The following is a 22,723-nucleotide window of genomic DNA, read 5'->3' as shown; positions in this document are numbered from 1 at the left end:
ATTTCATGATCTGCCTAAACTGGCCAAATCATGAAATGGCGGCGCTTCATGATATGCCTAGGAATTTCATGATCTGCCTAAACGTCACTAGGCAAATCGCTAAACGGTGAGTTATGAACGACATATCGTTCATAACGATGCGGATGTCCCTTAGCCAATTCATGAAATGGCGGCATTTCACGATATGCCTAGGAATTTCGTGATCTGGCGGATTTTACGATCGCCGCCGACATCTACATCGACGTTGTCAAAATACATCTTGCTAAAACAGCAAGAATGAAAGCCGTAAAAATCACTCACCGTTCTATTAATGACGACACCGAAGTAGTCAATAAGGTTTTCGCCGTAGAAGAAGTAGTTGGATGTCAGTAGGAAGTACCACGACAGGGAACGGAACCACGGCAGCCCGTGAACCCGGTACACCGCGTAGCCTATGTTGATGATTTCTTCGAAGCATTTCACTTGCACGCAAAGGACCTGTAACAAAATATAGCTGTAGAAATGCCTGGTGAATATCAGAGCGTGCAAACTGTTGACGTTAGACAAATAAATATCATAAGACAATAGACACTAATTGACCTAGTCCTAAACTAAACAAAGCTTTAATACGTATGTTGAGGATAAACATACTTAGATAGATGTCCAAGACCCGAAAAATAAACATTCATATTATCCTCCTCCTCACAATACAATACAATACAAATATTCTTTATTGCACACCATAAAGCAGTAAAAAAAACTTATAATATAAACACTTAGATTCACGGTAGACAATAGGCCTCACCTTCATAGTCAGGTCATTGGGAATATACTAATGTTTTTGTTTAAAACGAAACAGCTTTTTGATTCTCCGGGCGAGAGTCAAACTCGTTTATTACTACTTCTTTGTTAGTCCTTCTGGCGAACCGAAAAAATATTTAGTTTTTAAAAAATCTTAGACTTTCGTTCAAATTTGTGTGAATATCGAATATTAGCAGAGCCACTGTCGTAAGCAAAATGTACGCTGTGTGACAGAAAGACACAAACAAATAAAAAATATGTTAATTTAAAGTTTCAATGTTCTTAAATGATAGGCATTAGACAGATAATTTAAATGGCGTACAAAATACAAAACAGGATGTATATGTAATTATTATAAATGCGATATGCGTTAGTGTGTATCATCATGTCAGCCGAAAGACGTCCACTGCTGGACATAGGCCTCCCCCAAGGCTCTCCACTCAGACCGGTCTTGTGCTTTCCGCATTCACCGTGATCATACGTGAGTTTCACTTGTCCCCACGTATCGCCTCCTTACACCAGGCCGTTGCTCCATCTTATTGGAGGCCTACCGACAGCTCATGTCCCGGTCCGCGGAAGCCATTTGAGAACCTTCTGATCCCATCGGTCCTGCCGGCCATAGTCCTTCGGGCTATGTCGGTAAACTTAGTTCTACTGCGGATATCATCATTTCTGATTCTATCCCGCAGAGAAACTCCGAGCATAGCCCTCTGAGTGACTTTGAGCTTCCTCATGAGGCCCATCGTTAGCGCCCACGTCTCAGATCCGTATGTCATCACTGGCAAGCTGGAGTTAATATGTTTGTAACTCATTCAAGTTGAAACGGTTAGATGGATTTAGTTGATAATTACTAAAAGATAGCTGGAATACAGGAATAACACAAATAATACTTCTTATTCCGGTACTCCCACGGAAATTTGACGCCGAAATCTCAACAAAACAACGTAGGTACTATATGATGTAATTTTAAGGAATTCCTGTGGGAATTAAATAAAATAGGGAGTGAATTTAAATCCCTGCCACTGCCAGGCAGGTCTGACGATGCACGCGAGCGAACCCGTAGGCCAAAGGCTAGTATTGCATGAATTTTCTTATAAATATTAATTAATTTCATCACTGGTCCTTGGTTTCATTAACAAATGGAAAACCGGAAAGTTGCGAAGTAGATAATTATTTCATTATTTTCTTGTTATTTACTTACTTATTAACTTACTAACTTAAACAGAAAGCACAGTAAATAGTACGGGGCTGTTTCACCATCCATTGATTAGCGTTAACAGACGGTTGAATGTGATGCCGTCTCCGTCTATTCGAACAAAACAAATAGAGACGGCATCACACCGAACCGCCAGTTAACATTAATCAATGGATGGTGAAACAGCCCCTAAGTCTCCTAAATAGAAACCTATGAACCTATTAACCTATGAGCTTTAGATCTCGCGAGTTTTTCGAAAGGGCTGAAATAATACTTACGTATGTTTTTAACCTCCGACGCAAAAAGTGTGTTTCAGTTTAACGCCTATGTCTGTCTGGCTGTTTTTGTGGCATTATCGTACCTAAACTCAGCGGCACGAAATGGAGACTCTTCGCTCGCTCGCGCTCGGTCGTAGATGGCTAGAACTGCTATGTTAACGTGACAGTAACTCATTGGAATTTATAAACAGTAAACAAGTAAATTATAAATAGATTACCTACATAGCCCAGTCTGTGAAGAGTTGTTTGTTCGAAACTAGACTAAAGAATATATCTATTGTTGGATTAATTGCCGCGTTTCACCCGCTGTACAGTCGAGTGCAAAAATATGGACTTATCTATCTCTTCAAAAATATGTACCACAGACTCTTATTTCGACGTAATAATAATAAGGCTCTATAGTCAAGGACTTTAATTCAAGACATAAGCCACCATGGAACCTTTTGGACGACCGGATGGCCAAGTGGTTTGAGAACCTGACTACGAAGCTAGAGGTCCCGGGTTCGATTCCCGGCCGGGGCAGATATTTGTGTGAATAACACGAATGTTTGTTCTCGGGTCCTGGCTGTTTAATATCTATTTAAGTATGTATTTATCTATATAAGTATGTTTATCCGTTGCCTAGTATCCATAATACAAGCTTTGCTTAGTTTGGGACTAGGTCAATAGGTGTCAAGTGTCCCATGATATTTTTTTTTAAAGGAATCGTCATTAAGGTTCTCGTTGTTAATTAATGCGATGTCACTATGACGTTTAGTATGAAATGATTCCATGGTGGCTCATGAATTAAAATCCTTGACTGTAAATATATTTACCAGTTATAACCAGAATTAATAATTTAATATAATTTTAACTGACCCCTGGACCCCTGGTAATTCTTGTCAACCACTGTATATTTTTAAATGAACACATTTTCATTTGAGTGCTTCCAATAGGTACATATTTTTGCACTTGACTGTATATCCAAGTTTAAGTCACGCGACCCTAAAGCACCCTGGGTTCTCTATGGGGTCAGTCACTTACGTCACACACACATTCAAGGTCTCCACACATTACACCGTATCGTACCATGACCGTAATAGGAACGTGCCAGACGCAGTGTCGACGGCGACGGTTGGTTAGGAAACGTGGTAGTGGGCATAGTCTCATAGTTTTCAATACAAAGAATATATACTTAACTGACGTGTTGCTATAACGGTCATTATGATACGGTGTAGTGTGTAGAAGAAGCCGTGGTGGCATAGTGGTTTGACCTATCGCCTCTCAAGCTGAGGGTCGTGGGTTCAAACCCCGGCTCGCACCTCTGAGTTTTTCGAAATTCATGTGCGGAATTACATTTGAAATTTACCACGAGCTTTGCGGTGAAGGAAAACATCGTGAGGAAACCTGCACAAACCTGCGAAGCAATTCAATGGTGTGTGTGAAGTTCCCAATCCGAACTGGGCCCGCGTGGGAACTATGGCCCAAGCCCTCTTGTTTTGAGAGGAGGCCTGTGCCCAGCAGTGGGACGTATAAAGGCTGGGATGAAGGTAGTGTGTCGAGACCTTTAGGAGGAGAGAGGGGTCAAGCGGTTTGTGACATAGGAACAAAATAATTGCGATTTTCATAGCAATAGGTGTGGCAAGGGAAAATAATGAATCACACCCTTAGGCCTTTCCACTATTCCATGGTATATCCAACTCTGTTACGTTTTTTAGACTTGTAAAGTCAACATATTTGATTCGTTGGCCACTATGGAACCTTAACATAGAAATTAATTTTATTTGTCAGTAACAAATGTTTATCAAATTATTTAAACTATCATTGCAACACGGTTCTGTGGTGGCTTAAGAATCAAATGGGTTGACTGTACATACAGGGCTGGCTCCGTATATTGCATCAGTTATCTCCATTTATTTATAGTTTAAAAAAAATAGGTAAGCAACCGTCCTGTCTGTGTCTGTATGTGTCTCCGTACAGACAAGTTAACATATTAGGTATAAATATATTGACCCGGATAACTCACGTCTTAAATCGAGTTTAGCTCGACATGTTCCGGGCTAATCCGTAGCCCTTCGTCTTCGGAGCAACGCGACTCAGCGGCTGCTGCAACACGCGCACTGCGCGCCGCCGCTCTGCTCGCGCGACTACCCGACGAAACTGACACCGGCACCCAACTACCCGCGTTTTCATCATCATTACAACTGCCAAATGTAGGGTAGCACACAACACTAACAACATCGCTCTGTAAAGGTATGTTCACACACACCGATGACGCAGCACAAGTATTTAACACCGTTTTCCAACTATTTCAGACGTGAGTTATCCGGGTCATTATATTTAATATGAGTGAGTCTCACGGTAGTTTCATATTAGGTATATTCTAAAAATAACTAAAGTTCCATAACATTCACATGCTTTATATACAAAGACATTTCCTTAAGATTATATATTACAAGCTATAGGTACTTACCGTAATCATCAAGGCGAGGGGGCCTCCATAGATGAGGAGACAGAAGGCCCCAATCATCAGCCAAGTGAAGATACCTCGGATCACCCAGTTCCTCCATCTATATTCAATCAAATTTATTTATCATTTTGTTTGTCATCAACACTAATATCTGACACAACGAAGTGTGCATATATATAATATATATGAAACAATTCTAGTGTCTCCGACCATGGGGCTTAAAGTTCAAGGTTCGATTCTACTCACAAAACTAAGGTACTTTTGTTTTGCAACATTTTCAAAAAACTTTAAATTTTGATCATTTATTGATCCTCAAAATTTAATTGTTAAATCAGTGTATCAGACATAGCGGTGTTATCACTGTCTCTTGGTAGGGGGCCTTGAAATAATTTTTGACATTTAGGGGCTGTTTCGCCATCCATTGATGACGGTTAAATGTGATGCCGTCTCTATTTGTTTTGTTCGAATAGATGGAGACGGCATCACATTTAACCGTCAGTTAACACTCATCAATGGATGGTGAAACAGCTCCTTAGCATAATGCATTGCATACATTGAAAATTACATTTAATTTGTATGAAAAAAATTAAATTACTAGTGGTCATATTTTTAAAAAGTACAGAACAAAAGTAGTTTAGTTATGCAAGTAGAATCAAACCCTGGATTTAAAGCCCCATGGTCAGAGACTCCCTGTCTAGGGCCGGTAGGATGTGTCAGATTTTCGCATGCTTCACTGTGGCAGATATTTATGCAGGTGACTGTACAATCGAGAAAACTGAATTGCGTACCAGGGTGGGACCTTTCATAATTAATTTCTCTATAATTTCTTTCGAAGATGTTTGAAATGTCAATATGATATTAGTAGCACAATGGTTCCAACTCGGTTGGTACGTGACTCAGTTTTTTTTACTGTACAGTATGTTTGCTTGTACGGACGGACATGTGGACGTACATTCACAGCAAAGTTAGGCTATGTAAGGCAACTTAGAGCGCATGAACGCCAAACAAATAACTAGGAGTAGAAGTGGTCGCCATGGCCGAAATCGGTCAGATCATCATCATTATTTATGTTTGCTTAACAAAGTTAAAGATTTTTTTTAAAAGAACTGTTAACTGAACAATTCAACATACATATTCAAATTTAATTTAACGCATTCACTGCCACTGACGCATATATGCGGTTTTGGAACTTCCCCCCATTGCCGCTGTCATAATTATTCATACATTTTGAACGCACATGTGCGTCGGTGGCACCTGTGGTCAGTCAAGTCAAGTCAGGTGGCAGTGAATTCGTTAATAAATTCACCAGGCTGTTTACTCCCATTGTTACTCCAAGCATGAATAACAAATGAGGTTAAAAGTCCAATTTAAATGATAACTAGTCTAATGTCATCAGCAATGCATCAGCAAGTATCTTAAATTAAATTAATATCTGTGAAACTTGAAGTACATTTTTGTTAAATTTTTTAGAAGGAATATTAATGACTTTATTGAAATAAAATATTTGTTGTAATAATACATGGCAAACTACAAATTTAAAATAAGTAAGAATATTGCCTATAGAGATGCAAGCATTTTTTAAAGTTGTGTAGATTTGTATGTAAATGTTATGGTATGATAGATGAACAAAACCTGCCTGCAGATTTTCAAAGAAATTCAAAGGTGTATGTGAAGTTGCAAATTCATACTGAGCCTGTGTGGGTACTACGGCCTGTGCCCTGCAGTTGGATGTTGTAGGTTGAGCCGACCTATACTCCATTTATTGTAACATTTGAAACTTAATGGCAAAATTTGCACACATTTTTTTTAAATGAAACAACTAAACTATTTAAAATTGTGTTAACTACTATAATGAAAAACATAAAAATACCACTAATAAATACACATTATTGATATTTTTAGTCCATCTGTGTTCGAAATACAGAGGAAAATGTGTTACAATTTGACTATTAATTCAAACCTTAAATTAAACGGAGTATAATTGGTTTTAGATATTTGAAACAAAGGTCAACAACTCTTCTCATCTTGGGCTATATACTGCACCACATTGTTGAGCCTCCTCTCAGAATGAGAGGACTCGGGCTTTGGTTCCCAAGCACACCTTATGCTAATTAGGAAATTCACACACTATTGAATGTCTTCACAGGTGTAAGTTTCTTAATGAGGTTTCCTTCACTGTACAGTTCATGGTAGATTTCAATTATCATTTTTCATTCTGAAATACTCAAGAGGTGCAAGGACCAAGAACAAAAGAACCACCAACCCTTTGGATAGGTCAACTAGAATGTAGTTTTCTTTATTTCCAGCATACAAGGGGCTAAACCAATTACTATATTATTGTTTTCGATTGAAACCATAAAACAACAATTATTTAAAGAGAGGAAATCGAGACAGACCAAGAAGGAGATGGCGGGACGATTCGGCCATATACGCAAAGGAGTGGCCTGACATTGCATAAGAACAGGAGTTGTGGAGGTCAAGAGAGGAGGCCTTTGCCCAGTAGTGGGACACTATACAGGCTACTCAAAAAAAAGGAAATTGAAGGAAGTTGCATTAGTAAAAAAAACATTTTTTAAATTATACATCAATTCAAATCATCCTAAATCATACCTCATCCAATTATTATTAGTATATTAATAATAATCTGGAAACACTATTATCACCAATTTATTAAGTAGGTAGTGTTTCCAGGTATCTTTAAATATTTTGTTTATAGAATTAAGTTCGTAAAATACCTTATGATAAAAAAGTGTGCAATTTTGAATGCGGTGTTTTTAATTGCTTTTTTTAATTAGGTATTTAACGAGAACATTTCGATAGCGCTAGAGGCTTGTTAATCGCTTGTTAAACAATACGTAAATTTATTGTTTCACTTATAATTTAATTAAAATAATAAAACTATATAAATTTACCTCGACGAGAGTCCAGAAAGCGCGGAATCGAGAATCTCTGGCGTCTTATCGGTGCCCTGGGGCAGGTTCTTCGCCATAATGTCAACATACTTGTCTTCTAACACCTTCTCTTCCTCAGAATCAACCTAAACAAACGCCGACATAAGTAACCCGTAATCTAAAACTGGTTTAGTATTAGGAAAGAAACAATAATTCATCGTTACATGGTCTGATTCTCCAGCCGTCTCAGCTTTGTCGTTACCGTCTCCGTCGCCCCCTCGGTGTCTTAATTCACTCATTTTTAACTTTCAACTAGTAAATAGGAGCACTCTGCGCGAATTACTCGAAGAAATAGAATAATTCTAATCCATTTACGAATAGAAAACAGACGATGTTTTCCACCGACTTGTCAAACGAAAAATCAATACTAATTTTTTTACGGTGTTACAAGGCTTATAAAAATATGCTGCTATGGTAGAAACTGTATGGTGGATTATAAAATGAAAATTTTAAATAGCAAGTTATTGGGGACTGCCTTGTAATTTTATGAGTTGGATCTGTTCCTTTACTTTACTTTGGTAAATAGTGTATTGGGCGTCTGTAGGATGCTATAAAAAAAAGTTTTTTTTTACAGTAAATGGCTTCTGCCCAATGGGACAATTTGCTAAAAAAAATATCTTTTTCTCTAAAGCATTAGTGAGTAATGATGTCAATGATTTGATAAGTAGGTAATAAAATACTTACAATAAAAATACAGATAATATTATTTCACTGTAACATTGACACTAAAACTAAAATGTAAGGTATTAATAAACAATTATTTAACAACTAGCATTTACCCGCGGTTTCGCACGCGTAAATGGGATTTTATTAAATTCTTGTGGGAATGCCCTAAAATTACATCGTGGTTTTCACTGACGTTAAATAAAAATACCAATGCCAAATTTCATGACTAAACCCAGCGTTTGTGATTTTATCCCTATCCCGTAGGAATATCGGGATAAAAAGTAGCCTATGCGTTATTCCAGACGAACACCCATCTACATACCAAATTTCATGACTCTAAGCCCAGCGGTTGTTATTTAGAGACTTTAGGTTATAAACTAACTTTTTGCCAAATTTCATCAAAATCCGTCCCGCCGTTTCAGCGTGAAGAAGTAACAAACATACTCACTCACTCTTGACAAACTTTCACATTTATAATATTAGTAGGATACAATACAATAGAAATATTCATTCTTTATTGCACACCAAAAATCAGTACAAAAATGTATATATTATACACATCAATTCAGGGTCTACCCAGATGCAGGTTTTAACCTAGGTTCAAACATGAATAATGTATATATTTTATATAAAAAAATTATTTTTAGAATACAAAACAATGTTTGCATGCCGATACTTATCTGGTTAGACATGTCACTGCACATTAGCTCTATATAAGAGATCAATTTTACCATGTCTAAAGTAAAATAATTTCATTTCGTTTCAGTGGTCAGCTAGTTTATTATAAAATTATTACGTTGCACCAGAGTAATATTTACATTACATTAAAAAAATGTAATTACATAAATGAGTGAGACAGCTCTTTATACTTACCCCGCTTAATTTTCTCTTTACGTACACATACACTATCACCCACTTAGATACAGATATATTGACACTTACACATACACTCGCATGCACACGTACACACACACACACACACACTTTGTTTGTGAGTCAGAATTGTTCGGTTCTCTCAATTTCATACGATCCAATCAACAGATACTTACTGATTTGGTGCTTATCTATCTATCGAATACCTTTAAACGAGGAATCCCGGGATCTCGGAAACGGTTCTAACGATTTCGATGAAATTTGGTATATGTAGGGGTTTTCAGAGATGAAAAATCGATTTAGTTTGGTCTTATATCTGGGAAAACGCTTGTCACCGAGTTTTAGCCCGAGCGAAGCCATCGCCCATTGGAGATCTTGCTATACGAAAGAAAAAAGTTTTTCTAATCGGTTCATAAAAATGACGGAGATCTGAGGTGAGTAACAAACTTTTTTGAAATCGGTTAAAAATGATAGTGAAGGATTTCATTATTAATAGTGTTGTCAACTTGTCATAAAATGCACAGATATGATAAAATGTGGCACATTTTTGGTAAGAAACCCTAAAACTAGCAAAATTTTAATACTGAAACTGCGTCTACTTAAACGTACCTACTAGTAGAAAAGAAAATGGTAGATAATGAAAACTAAAGCTGGCTAGCCTGGCTAATTAAATAAAAAAAATTAAAAGTAAACAATATGGCGAGCGATCCAGATGATTTTGATCAAAATATTGAAAATGTAAGTAATGTAATGGGAAATTACATTGGTTTTGGATTCAAATGGGATATAAATGAGTCTATTAAACTATTTCAGATAAAAGCTACCGTAAGGAAGTCCTTCGCTCGCATCTACGCTTCGCTAAAGGCACGAGAACTGAAGACACTAAGACAACTTGACGCAATACGTAAACAATGTCAAAACGACAAAGATCATAAACAGAACTGTGTTCAAAATATCCATGTCTCTTATGATAACGAGTCCACATTGCTAGAAAACGTAAGTAACTATGGATTAATCGATTTAGAGAAGCTTAATTTTGATAGTAGCACATTTACACTAGAAGAGTATGTTAGCCCAAATGATGATCACATGTACTGTTATAAGACTATCGAGGAACTGAATAGAGAAAAAGATGAAGATTTAGCTATAGAGGAGGCAGCTTTGAAGCAAATTACTTGCACAGATAACTGTGTGTGCTATGTTAACATAAGGCCTGAAGAAGTTTCCAAACAATTTAGAGAAGTCACTATAGAAACAGTTCCTTTAAAACCTGCAGAAGAACCTTTGACTGAAGGAAATAAAGAGCTATTAAGTGAAAACACTGAAGATGAAAAAAGTGATAGTTCAGATACAGAAGTTGTTAAAATAGATCCAACAGATGATTGGTTGAATTCCATAAAAAGCCAGACAGAGACAGAGCCTTCCCAAGTAAGTGACGTTATGGAGCACAGCACAATAACTTGCTCTTAGATCTAGATACCTAAGTGAAGTTTACTTAAATTTTGTTACTTAAAATTTATAATAAAGTTTTATATTTCTACAAGACACCCACACAACATTGTATTTTTTTTACTGTTTGATTTGGTGAGACAATATTCATCTAAATAAGTGTCACTTGATGGAAAGCAATCCGCTGCCCATGGACACCTGTAAGTTCAGTTATGGATGGGTTGTTATTATAATTGTTAATATTTTGTAATCTGAAGTTTACTCAAACGAGATTTGATGGCTGGTTTTACATTGGTTATCATTATAGTAACTTGATACATCTCTGCCTACATAATAATGTCCCACTGCAGGGCACAGGCCTTCTCTCAAAACGAGAGGGCTTGGGCCATAGTTCCCAGTTCCCATGTAGGTTTTGAATACAGGTTTCCTTGCAATTTTTTCCTTTACCATAAAGCTATGGCAAAATTGAAATGTATTTGGTATTCATTTGAGTCAAAGAAGACTAGAATTCATGTTTTCAACATACAAAATGGTGTAATGACAGCCTTTGATGAAGTATGTGGGTGTTTTACATGATAAAACAAAGGAAGTTAGATTGGGATGACTTATTGTTTGATATATGTATTCTTAATTACAACCGTAGCACCTTACTTTGCCATCCATATTTTTGTGCTAAAAATTTGCTTTATATATTTGTTGTTTTTCAAACATTCTCTTGTTGTTAGCCTCATATGGATTTACAGCTTATCAGAGAGGGTGAGTTGCCAAATGGAGAGCACAGCAAGGGTTATAATATGTGGAATATGTTGTAAAATGAAAGAGAGGCAACACTAATGTTTGGGGTATATGGCAAAATTAAATGGTAGTGCGGGATAAAAAATTAAACAACATTTTAAAGCATCAACTTTAATGTTAATACATTTTTACAAATGGCGTTATGGAACACTTATGCTACGATCTATGCATTGACTTCCGATTACATTCCCTAAATAATAAATATTACCCTTTATGTTGTCTGCGTATGCTATTTGTTCCACATAATCTTACACAATTTGTCTTAACTATTTATTTCAGTTATAAAAAAAAAGATTTTCTTCCATACTTGAATGATATTTAAACAGCATTTTCAATAAGTATTTCGTTTTCTAGTTTTTTTTTTTACTGTTTAACGGAAATATCTATTAACACTGGCAAAATTGTCCTCCAATGGACAGAGCCATATTTAAAATCAAAAACGGATAAACCGATTTTGATTAAATATATCTAAGAACCGTCACTAGAAAACCTGATTTCAAATTAAAAAAAAAACATTCAAATCGGTCCACCCATTTAAGAACTATGACACACAGACAGACACAGATGCACTTAACGGTCAAACTTAACACCCCTCTTTTTGCGTCCAGAGTTAAAAAAAACAACAAACTGCATTTTATTTTGTCACCTTATAATAAGATTCATAATTGATCAATTATGTTCAGTGGTGGTTAACATTTCACAGTAAATTTTTATAACGTAGGTAAACAGCTGTAAGTCCAACCTACTGTAAAACCTTTTCACAATGAACTTGGTGGCTTCCTTGATGAAAACAATGATGACTTACTGAGACAAGGTTGTATTTCAGCTTGTGCTTACTGCGGTTTACCTTTAAATACTATTTCTGAAATAAAGTTGTGTAATCACAAATGTAAAATGTAGTTCTACATTGCTGTATCGATCTGTACAGCTGTAATGATCACTTTGCCCGGTGCAATTTTTTTATTAATTTCAAAATTTTGTCATTAGAGCAAGTGTCATCACATCACACTCCTCGCTCTGCCTAATTGCTTTGGACAGATTGAGAACTTATTAGTAAGAACACTTGCATAAATAAAACATAAAAAAGTATGTAGATGTAGAATGTTTTTTTAGTTCTTCCGATTTTTTAATTTTTGTGGTTCAAATGGCATACGCAGATATAATGTCAACAGATACCAATTTTCAACACCAATCCCTGCCAGCTACTCATGCATTCAACTATGATTTTATTTATGGCACTTAAACATGACATTTGTTTAATTATATTCTTATAAATTCCCATTGGTGGATGGACTCTGGTTCACTGAACTGTGTATTCTAGTTTGTACTCAACTTTTTCACTGGATTACTTGGATGGCACAATAAGAAGTGCTTATATGGGAATGGGGAATGTGGTACTTAAAGGATAGGTGTGATAAATATAAGGTGCAAGAGGCTAGAGTTGAAGATACAGTTTCTACGTGTTATAGGAATTCGGTCTTATCTCTATTAGGCACTAATTTTCTGTGTAATATGGATTTTAGGCCGTCCTTTTTCAGTGTGAATTTTATTGTCTGATTATTTTAAAAGTGAGCTACAAACTAAGAATTTACTGATTATGGTTTTAGATACACGATTTCATAATGAATATTGTTACGATAATGTCTACGTTTCGATGACGAGTTAGTAAGTCCAAACATTTTTTTATTAGAAGGATACAAAGGTATTAAAAGATAATTCAAAAATTTGGGGAGTACAAATTCTTAAAATGAGTACAGGTTTTGAACTAAATATTACGTAGTGCGTATCTAAAGCTTGTTATAAAATAGTTATGAATAAGTTACACATCTAACTTAATTATTCATGTTAAGACTACTATTTTACATTTTTAACAAAATAAACATGTTACGTCTACTATACAAGGCCGAAGTCGGTGCAGACGGCTGCGACGTCTCGATTGTTCTGTTTCTCGGTGCTGGCCGCCATGTTTAACTCTACCAAGGTATCCACGCTATTTATACTGACCCCTTTCAAAATCTTCTGCGCCGCTAAACTAGTGAAATTAAAGCTCAGATCACTTAAGCTAGGGAAGTTGTAGAAGTCCTGATTCTCCTTCTTACTGTCCTGGCTCAGGCTGTACCTTTTCTGTTTGTTGTCCAAACTATTTATCTTCTCCGTTGACGTGTTGATGTCTTTGATCTGCTCTTGGTTCTTCAAAGCTAGGTTAGGTTCAGACCCTAGTACAGTAGGTTTCTCGACGCCTTTGGTAAGAAGGTTAGCAATGGAATCGGAACTCATGCGGTTATTTACATTGGGGATGCCGTTCAGCATCTGCAAAGCTGCTGCCTTCTTTAACAAGTCGACGCTTTTTAACTCGCTGTTGGAGTTTATATTAGTCTGGAGTCCCCCGTTTGCCGATGTTAATGAGTTTTTCTGGTACCTAAGACTACCCAAAGATCCAATGATGTTGTCGTAGCTTTTCGTAGGCGTTGAAGGATTGCTGTTAGCAGTGTTGTCTAGATTGTTGATGTTGTTATGTATCGCCGGAGACGCGGGATTAGAAGCTACCTCATTCGAATTGTTTAGTTGATTCTTGTAGATAAAGCTATTATTGTTTGCAGCTCCTATTTGCAAGGATAACTTGCGGTTGTTATTCATTCCTGTGTCGTTCATTGAATTCTTATTAAATTTGTTCTCTTGAACCTTAATCGGTTCTGCATCTTGGTACATTTGATTGTTTTTCTCAACACAAGCTTCGAATGAGGTTTCAGTCGGGTTTTTTGCTGTCTGATTCCCGACACCGTTTTGCGACACCGAAACGACTTGCCTGTCGTCATTGATTATGTAAATGTTGCTCCCATTGCTGGTCTCGCTGACTTTTCCATTTTCGAAAGTAATAACTGATCTTACGGGCGAATTTTGAACGTAAACTTTTGTGTTAGTTCCACCGTTCTGTGATATTGTGTTCGTGGTAACCTTTAGCGTGATAGAATTGTTGCCGTTGGGATTAGGCATCTTTGGAGGGGGAGGGCTTTCAACCTTCGATCCTACTATTTTGTTGTGCAGCGGAGTGGTGGTTTTCTTGGGGGTGCTCGGGCAGTTTTTTGGTGATGTTTTACCGTTTTTTGTCTCGCCACCGACTATCGGGGGTTTGTTTCTGTACTTGTGGAGGCTTTTCGGGGAGCTCTGAAGGCTCTGAACCTTGACGAGCGACTGTGCTCTGCTCAGGCCCGGCGCGTTGCTATGACTAGGGGATGGTTTAAGCGTACGGTCTGATATGTGCGATTCTAGGCTAGAGTGACCGCTGCTTCCGCTGGTATGATAACTCCTTTTCATAGGCGAGTTTTGTTCGGATCCGTTCTTGGACTCCTTTCTTGGAGTTCGGTGCGTAGTCGTGCTTTCTAAGCTAGAAGGGCCACTTGTGGACATGATGTGGTCTGAATGGGAGTAGTCCACTCGCCTCAAACTCCCACTGGGGCTGTCCCGTAGCTTGGGGTCGCTGTTCCGTTGCGGTGACCCGAAGTGATCCAACATGGTTTTGTTGGTGGAGCTTCTACTGAGCGTGGAGCGTGGGAGGCTGCCGGAGCTGGGGCTGGAGTGGCGGACGGGCGAGTGGTCGTAGTGGACGGAGCCTGCGAGGCCGGACTCCGTAGAGAGGTGCCGCTTGTGCCGCCGCGGGAGCGTCGACGACCGATTGCTGATCTCCGAACCGTCGTAGTACGATGACACGTAGGATGTTTGGCTCTGCAAGGACTCCTGGAAATAGAAAAAGACGTACGTTATTTTAAAGTGATGTTTGCAGCGATGGAATTATTTAGACGACATTAATTTCTACTAGAATAGCTTCAGCAGTGCGTCAAGCAGAGATGTCAGAAAGGGACACAATGCCAGTGCGATGTGGTGCTGCTCCTTCTCCACTGTTAGTCCGCCACTGGGTATGGGTGACTTAAGTTTAATTTCATACCATTATTCATTATACATTTTGTTAAGTGTGCGCAGGAGTGTGATCTAATTCTTCCATATCCATTTTGCCAACGGACTTCCAGGCGGGGGGAGCGCCTTCACTCTTATGTAGATAGTGTTCCATTGACCCGTACGAAGCAGTTTGCTTCATCTTTCATAATACGAACTACTAGGGAATGGAATTCTGCCATCGTCTGTATTTCTCGATAAATACAACCTAGGGTTCTTCAATGTTAGAGTGAATTGGCTAACTCAACCAGATACATTGGCCTCAGCTGCACTTTACATCAGGTGGGATAGGGGCGAATTACGGTAAGAATTGCGAAACTGAAGTGGCAGTGGGCGGGGTATATTCCTCGCAGGACTGATGGCCTTTGGAGTCAGAAGGTTCTCGAAGGCCTCAAACAAGATGGAGCGACGACCTGGTTAAGATCGTGGGATCGCGTTGGATGCGGAAAGCACAGGACTGCGCCGGTCTGAGTAGAGCCTTGGGGGAGGCCTATGTCCAGCAGTGGACGTCTTTCGGCTGACATGACGATGTTGATGACGGTCAGTTTTATGTAAAAAAAAAAACAACTGATGATCTAGCATTACCTTGGAGTTGGTTTGGGTGGCGACGCAGTGCAGATGCACCGCCTTTGAGTTGAACCACTCGGTGGGCGGGAACTGCGCAGAGAACGTGCTCATGGTGCGCGCCTGCTTGCTGCGGCCGCTTCGTCTGAATAAGCGGGACAGCAGGGACGCTTTCTCTGCAACGGAGGACATGCCCATGTACATGACTAACTACTTACTTAACATTTACTTTTTAACTAGTGCCTCGTTAGAACTGGGTAGTTTAGTCTGCATAATAATAATAGGTAATCTGTTATCAGAAAATCTACCGTTCATATTTACCGATGTATATTCTACTTTATAGGACGCTGTTATGCAATAGTTTGTCAACCCTGATTAATTCTGCAATACGATGTAAACAAACCCTTAGAATAGTACATTGTGTCTTAAGGGCGGTAAATAAGGAATTACGAACGAGAGTCTATTAGAAACCCGAAGTCGAGGGCTGAACACTGAGGGCTTTAATGTGTCGATGTTCGTAATTCTAGTACCGCCCGTGCGACATACAATGTTTTTCATCACATTTGCGAGTAAAATTGTATATTTGTATTTATTTGGTTTTATTTGGGGGTTTGCAAGCAAGGTAGCCTGCGTGTTATGACACTGTTTACGAGCAAGTGTGATGAAAAATAATTTTAACATTGCAAAATTACAGTGGGTTGACTCCGTATTGCAAAGCACTGTTGCCTAAGTAAATAAAAAAAATTGGACACTTTTTTTTCTCTTGTCAATCGAACAATAAAATTACCTACTTATAAAAAATGAAGCGAGTCAATTTCGGGAGTGGAGGTCCGTGACGTCACACCTTGCTAAAAAGTGTCGCACGGGGAGACGTTACTCGGAGCTTTAACTGGCTATATCTAAAATCTAAACCACTTTTTTTTAATTGACAAAAGAAAAAAAAACGTGTTCAATATTCTAATTCGAATTTAATTAGAGCGTTAGGCGTCGTTAAGATAGAATAAAACATAATGAACATTGGTAAGAATTTACCGCATATATATTTTTTAAGGTACCTTAGACCACGTGACATTTTGTAAGCTTGGGTACCTACAATAGGTATTGTATATCAATCTAGAAATTATTTATTTTCTCTCAACGTAATCGACTACAACGTGACTTTGTCTAGCCGCAGTAACGATCTGGATAAATAAATAAATATCATGGGACACTTGACACCAATTGACCTAGTCCCAAACTAAGCAAAGCTTGTACTACGGATACTAGGCAACGGATAAACATACTTATATAGATAAATACATACATACATAATTAAACATCCAAGGCCCAAGAACAAACATTCGTGTTATTCATACAAATATCTGCCCCGGCCGGGAATCGAACCCGGAACCTCAAGCTTCGTAGTCAGGTTCTCTAACCACTTGGCCATCCGGTCGTCAAAAAGAATAATACTTAATAAGAATGGATAAGATAAAAATTACAACACTTGGGTCCAGATATCTGTGACGCTGTTTCTGTTTGTTTCTCCGAATAAACAGAGACGGCATCACATACGTCTGTCACTTATGTATCAATGTGTGGAAGCTCTTACTAGGAGACGCAGATTCGACGCTCGGCGGGTAATCGGTGGACGACGAACTGTCGGTTGTGTTTGCATGCTTGTGGTGCAGGCTGCGTGTCGAAGCGCAGCGCTGCAGGTATTTGCTGGAGGAGCCGAAGATTCGCAGCGAGTGGCGCCGGTCCAGCGACCGCGGGGCGGGGAACGACGCGCTGCGCCGTTTGTTCGGACGCCCGTAGAGGATTTTGTCGTTGGGGTTGCCTGGGAAGAAGAAGTGGGATGGTTTAGCGTTTAGAGACAGGCTGATATAGTGTGTTACTGGTAGATGACTGTTCAAGTGACGACTGATCGAGAGATGGTATAACTTTTGAAGTACTTAATACCTAATAATGTCAAGAACGTAAAAGTATCTAGCTAGAAGTAAGTAGGTAAGTACAGTCAGGGTACCAAGAAGTCAAAAATATCTATATTTCTTTACGCTACTAAACTACTATACATATAGGTATATGTGACACTATGGTTGTATAAGATATTTATGCTCTCGAGCCCTCGGCTGTATTATACACCGTGTTAGTTTTGATATCCGTTAACTTTAACGGGACAAAGTTCGGAAGTGGATGCTCGTGACGTCACACGGAACTTAAAGGTCACAGCTCATTCCAGCCACCCGGCACCCGACAAGCACCGCCTCGCTATTCTTCATAATATGAATTTGTATGGGTATGCGCTTAGTACATCAACTCCGCAGCGTCACCGGATCGCCGCCATAGTGACTACTAGGAAATTCGTGGACCACCTGTCGACAACGAGTGGACGCCGAAAGTCGGGGCGGTGCTGGTAGGGTGCCGGGTAGCTCTAATGAGCTGTGACCTTTTAACTGGATATAGGTATTCATATTTTTTTAATTAATTGACAAAAAAAAAACTTATGTGTCCTAACTTACATTATTTCTGATAAGTCAGTCAGTTTCTGATCGATCAGTTAGATAACTGATCACAAAATATTATTGGACACGTAGGTATGTTTTCTTAGGAAATTCTTTAGGGGACTATGAAATTGCCCATTATGAAATTTGGCAATACAAAGAATCACCGGTCCCCATAAGGAAACTTTTCTTTTCATAGGAATCCTACTTATACATATTTTATGTTAGCCTGCATTTTTTACATGGCACCCTCAGTGCGTGAGTCCTACGCTTAGCTTACAAAAACGTATGGTTTTTGACTCCACATACATTTGAGTGATTAAGTGACTTTTATCATTTGGCCGCAAGCATCCTGGCGGCAAATGTTAATGTGATTAAAGTACACTAAACTTCACAATAACTAGATAATTCCCAGAGAAAGTTATTCTTAGGTACTCTATAGTTACATTCAGTTACATAAAAGCTTAGTAACAACATAAACTTAGAACAATATTTCACATTGAACTCATACATTTTGCGACTTTATTCGACGTTCACTTGGCGTTAGTTAATTCAAGAGTTAATGAAGCAAAGTGCTACCTACTAGGTAGTTACGTAATTCTGTATAGGTAGTTAAGGTATACACGATATATCCATCAGTTTTGCTTTTCAAGAATCAGCAAACACGAATTGCCATTTAGTTATTATTAATCGCTTCTCGATGTTATTTTTTTTATAAATCTTATTGAGAGAAAACAGTTGTACCTAGGTAGGTACCTACCTATTTCCTTGTCTATCTTATCCTTTTTATTATTACAAACTTTTATTTAAATAGGAACGTTCTTATATTTTTTCATTTGTTTGTTTATAAGTTGTTGTTTAATTTTTTAATAATGTGCGAACCATTTTTATTATATCCGATTGAGCTGAAATTTGTCGTTAGTATATTCGGCGACACAACCGCACAAATACAAGTATCTCAAAGTTAGTAAATTTCATTTTGTTTTTAGTACAATAACAAGTTTACATACAAACATACAATACAAAAACTTGGCAGTGAAATTCTGGTGGTCATCACAAAACACCAGCTAAAAACAAAATGTATTAAAAATTAAAATTCTTACAGAAGCTTATTAAAATTGTCTGGCATTTCCAAGTAGCATAGCTGTAAAAGTAAGTTAACTTCTCAGCAGTCAGCAAATAACTCGGCTAAGTTACCGCGAGCGCGCCGTGACAATCCTAAGTTAATAAAGTAACGGATTTAAGCTTAATACGAATCGTGTTCTCTTTGTATTTATTGTTGGATTACTTCAAGTCAACCAGGGCGTTGGTTTGTTCATTTGCAAGAAGTATCTTACATAAATTCTGCTTTTAAGGCGCTTACAGCCGCCAAAAATGTCTTACAGGGGAATCTACACGAAAGAGCGTTAATTTGGGACCCACCTAAGGTCGAATATCCTGTCATTTTGTAGGTATAACAATTCGAAGGATTTTTTGACGACTGGGTTCTAAATTAACGATTTTGTAATCAATGAAACACGGACAAAATTAAGCTAGTGGAATACAAAAAAACTATATAAAAAAAGGTTAAACTCACGATTATAAGTCAGAAATGGTCCCACTAGTTAATACATTAAAAAACAATACCTACCTATATGTATATACGTACAAACCTAGCTTTAGTATTGAATGACAAAATATCAAAAATTGGTCAAAGTCGGTCAACTTTTTGCTACGCGCAGTGAAAATTTGGAATCAGCTTGCAGCGCCAGTATTTCCGGACCGGTACCTACAACTTGGGGATCTTCAAAAAACGTGCCTAGGTACTAATTTCTCAAAGGGTCGGCAACGTAGATGCGTCACAGATGAAAATCAGCTTAAGTTATGAATGACCACGGGCGGCGGCGATTGCTTTCCATCAGATCATCCGCCTGCTCGTTTTCCCCTAATAAAAATAGTTAAGTAAATGAACTTTTAGGGGGGTTGAACCATTATCGCCGTTGGTATGAGAAACAGTGACTACACATCATCATCATGTCAGCCGAAAGACGTCCACTGCTGGACTAGCCCTCCCCCAAGGCTCTTCACTCAGACCGGTCTTGTGCTATCCGCATTCACCGCGATCCCGCGATCTTAACCAAGTTGTCGCTCCATCTTGTTGGAGGCCGTCCGACAGCTCGTCTCCCGGTCCGCGGGCGCCATTCGAGAACCTTCTGGCCCCATCGGCCATCAGTCCTGCGAGCAATGTGCCCCGCCCACTAGTGACTACACAATCCTTTTAAAATCGAACCAGCGAACAAAACAGCAGGGCTACTACGAAACTCGAAACTCGTGCGGTTCCTCTGACACTTATACTATTTAATACGAGAGCGAGAGGGACCGCACGACACGAACTTCGAGTTTAGAGTTTCGTAGTAGCCCTGCAGGTATTTATCGTCTAAATAAATTCAAGGCTCTTCTTACTAATGGATTCCGATCCCGCTTATGACGCACAAAGGCGATGCGTGCACTTGGTCCGATAAATTTGCAGCTGACAAGCAATCCCCACACGTGATGATTCAATTTGAGTTAACTAAGGTATTTGCACGGACTAATGCCAGAGTAAACATGCCTTAAAGTATCAAAAATATGTACGATACTTGACATCTTTATGAAATGGGCTTGGATTCTCTTCTACTTCGTGATCGATGCAAATAAGTAAAATTAACAAAGATGAAGCGTGAAACTACCGTGAGACTCACTCATATTAAATATATTGACCCGGATAACTCACGTCTTAAATCGAGTTTAGCTCGACATGTCGGGCTAATCCGTAGCCCTTCGTCTTCGGAGCAACGCGACTCAGCGGCTGCTGCAACACGCGCACTGCGCGCCGCCGCTCTGCTCGCGCGACTACCCGACGAAACTGACACCGGCACACCTTCCGGCTGGGATTAGCCCGAAACATGTCGAGCTAAACTCGATTTAAGACGTGAGTTATCCGGGTCAATATATTTAATAAGATGAAGCGTGTTAAAGTTCGGAAGTGGAGGTATATGTAATGATGTCTCGTCGTGCTAAAAGTTGGTTAAGTTAAGTACCTAGGTATGTCTTCATTTTTACATATAATATCGCGTGTTCAAAAATACCAAACTAACACTTACTACTAGTTAGCAGGTGTCCTAGTTATAGTGTCACACTTTGCCACGTTGCCTTTCGTGGTACAAATAGGTTTATTGTATACTAGCGTTTACCCGCGATTTTATTCCGGGATTTTATTAAATTCTCCTGGGAATTCCCTAAAATTACATCGTGGTTTTCATTGACGTTAAATTAAAACACCCATGCCAAATTTCATGACTCTAAAACTCAGCGATTGTTATTTCGAGATTTCATCCCTATCCCGTGGGAATATCGGAATAAAAAGTAGCCTACGTTTTGTTCCAGATGTCCAGCTATCTACATACCAAATTTCATGACGGTACTCTAAGCCATTAGTTCCAGCAGTGGTGTAGCGGTATAGCACGTGGCACGGAATGCCGAGGAACTGGGTTCGATTTCCAGGTCTTATTTTTCTGTGCATCTATATTTCAGTTTGTATTTTCCATTTAGGTTTTACGGGATGACCGTAAAAGTAAAAATTTGGAATTGAAATAAAAAATACAAAAAGATTCCAAAAAACCAATCTTACATTAAAATTATCCTAGAACGCTGAATACTTAGGTAAGTACTTTGGTCCAGTTACGCACGCACGTTACTCCAGTTTAGAAATAACCTGGAATGTGACACGTCATTATAAGTTGGCTGCGCGCATGATCCGCTTTTTTGCAAAAAAGTTCCTGAAAAGGAGCTCTCATTACAAACTTATGTTTACGTACGGAGCCACTGTCACCGAGTGCTCGACGTTGATTTACTGTGGTGCTTTTTAGTTCCTGTTTTGGCCAGTGAGTTGATTAACTTTGTTGTGTATAGGTGGTCTGGTTTGGATGCCTGGAATCCGAAGAAACAAAAAGGAAGCTAAGCGCTAATGAGGCGTGCCGCGAACATTTTGATATTATTGCAATTTTTTGCCACCGTTTGGAAATTTGATAATGGTGGGAACTTTATTGCAACAAAGTGTCAAAGATGGAGTTTAACTTTTCTGTTATAAATCTTAGTAGTTACAGTCACCAGCACCAATGGGTATCTGACACAACAAAGCGTGCATAGGCGTGCATTGCATAGATATCTGATACGTTTTTACTACTAAGCCGTAAGCTACTAAGTGTGTTCTTCACTTTGACAGCTAAAATGTTCCATTTTGGCATTTTATTTTGATGTCTCTGAAATAC

At 38.6% G+C, this 22,723-nt stretch overlaps 3 protein-coding genes across 3 annotated transcripts in view; 1 reads left to right on the top strand and 2 right to left on the bottom strand.

Moving 5' to 3' along the window:
* Cds (CDP-diacylglycerol synthase) overlaps positions 1-8,024 on the bottom strand; it is a 30,610-nt gene extending 22,586 nt beyond the window's left edge. The window contains exons 1-4 of the mRNA XM_074095647.1: positions 7,818-8,024; positions 7,615-7,739; positions 4,706-4,802; positions 301-477 (exon numbers count right to left, since the gene is read on the bottom strand). Of these exons, the coding sequence (XP_073951748.1) occupies positions 301-477; positions 4,706-4,802; positions 7,615-7,739; positions 7,818-7,892 (474 nt within the window). The 5' untranslated portion in view covers positions 7,893-8,024. The remainder of the gene's footprint in view (positions 1-300; positions 478-4,705; positions 4,803-7,614; positions 7,740-7,817) is intronic.
* A 1,818-nt stretch (positions 8,025-9,842) lies between these two features.
* Positions 9,843-10,748, top strand: LOC141433840 (uncharacterized). Its single transcript, XM_074095939.1, has 2 exons — positions 9,843-9,930; positions 10,006-10,748. The coding sequence occupies exons 1-2, from the start codon at positions 9,889-9,891 to the stop codon at positions 10,660-10,662; spliced, it is 699 nt and encodes a 232-aa protein (XP_073952040.1). The 5' UTR covers positions 9,843-9,888; the 3' UTR covers positions 10,663-10,748.
* A 783-nt stretch (positions 10,749-11,531) lies between these two features.
* Positions 11,532-22,723, bottom strand: part of ko (Stork-head domain-containing protein knockout) — a 269,884-nt gene continuing 258,692 nt past the window's right edge. Inside the window, exons 7-9 of the mRNA XM_074095645.1 lie at positions 17,543-17,770; positions 15,973-16,127; positions 11,532-15,171 (exon numbers count right to left, since the gene is read on the bottom strand). Coding sequence (XP_073951746.1) covers positions 13,330-15,171; positions 15,973-16,127; positions 17,543-17,770 — 2,225 coding nt within the window. The 3' untranslated portion in view covers positions 11,532-13,329. The remainder of the gene's footprint in view (positions 15,172-15,972; positions 16,128-17,542; positions 17,771-22,723) is intronic.

This window comes from Choristoneura fumiferana, chromosome 12, assembly GCF_025370935.1.
Source record: "Choristoneura fumiferana chromosome 12, NRCan_CFum_1, whole genome shotgun sequence".
Classification (NCBI taxonomy): domain Eukaryota; kingdom Metazoa; phylum Arthropoda; class Insecta; order Lepidoptera; family Tortricidae; genus Choristoneura; species Choristoneura fumiferana.
This window is presented reverse-complemented; position numbering and strand designations above follow the sequence as displayed.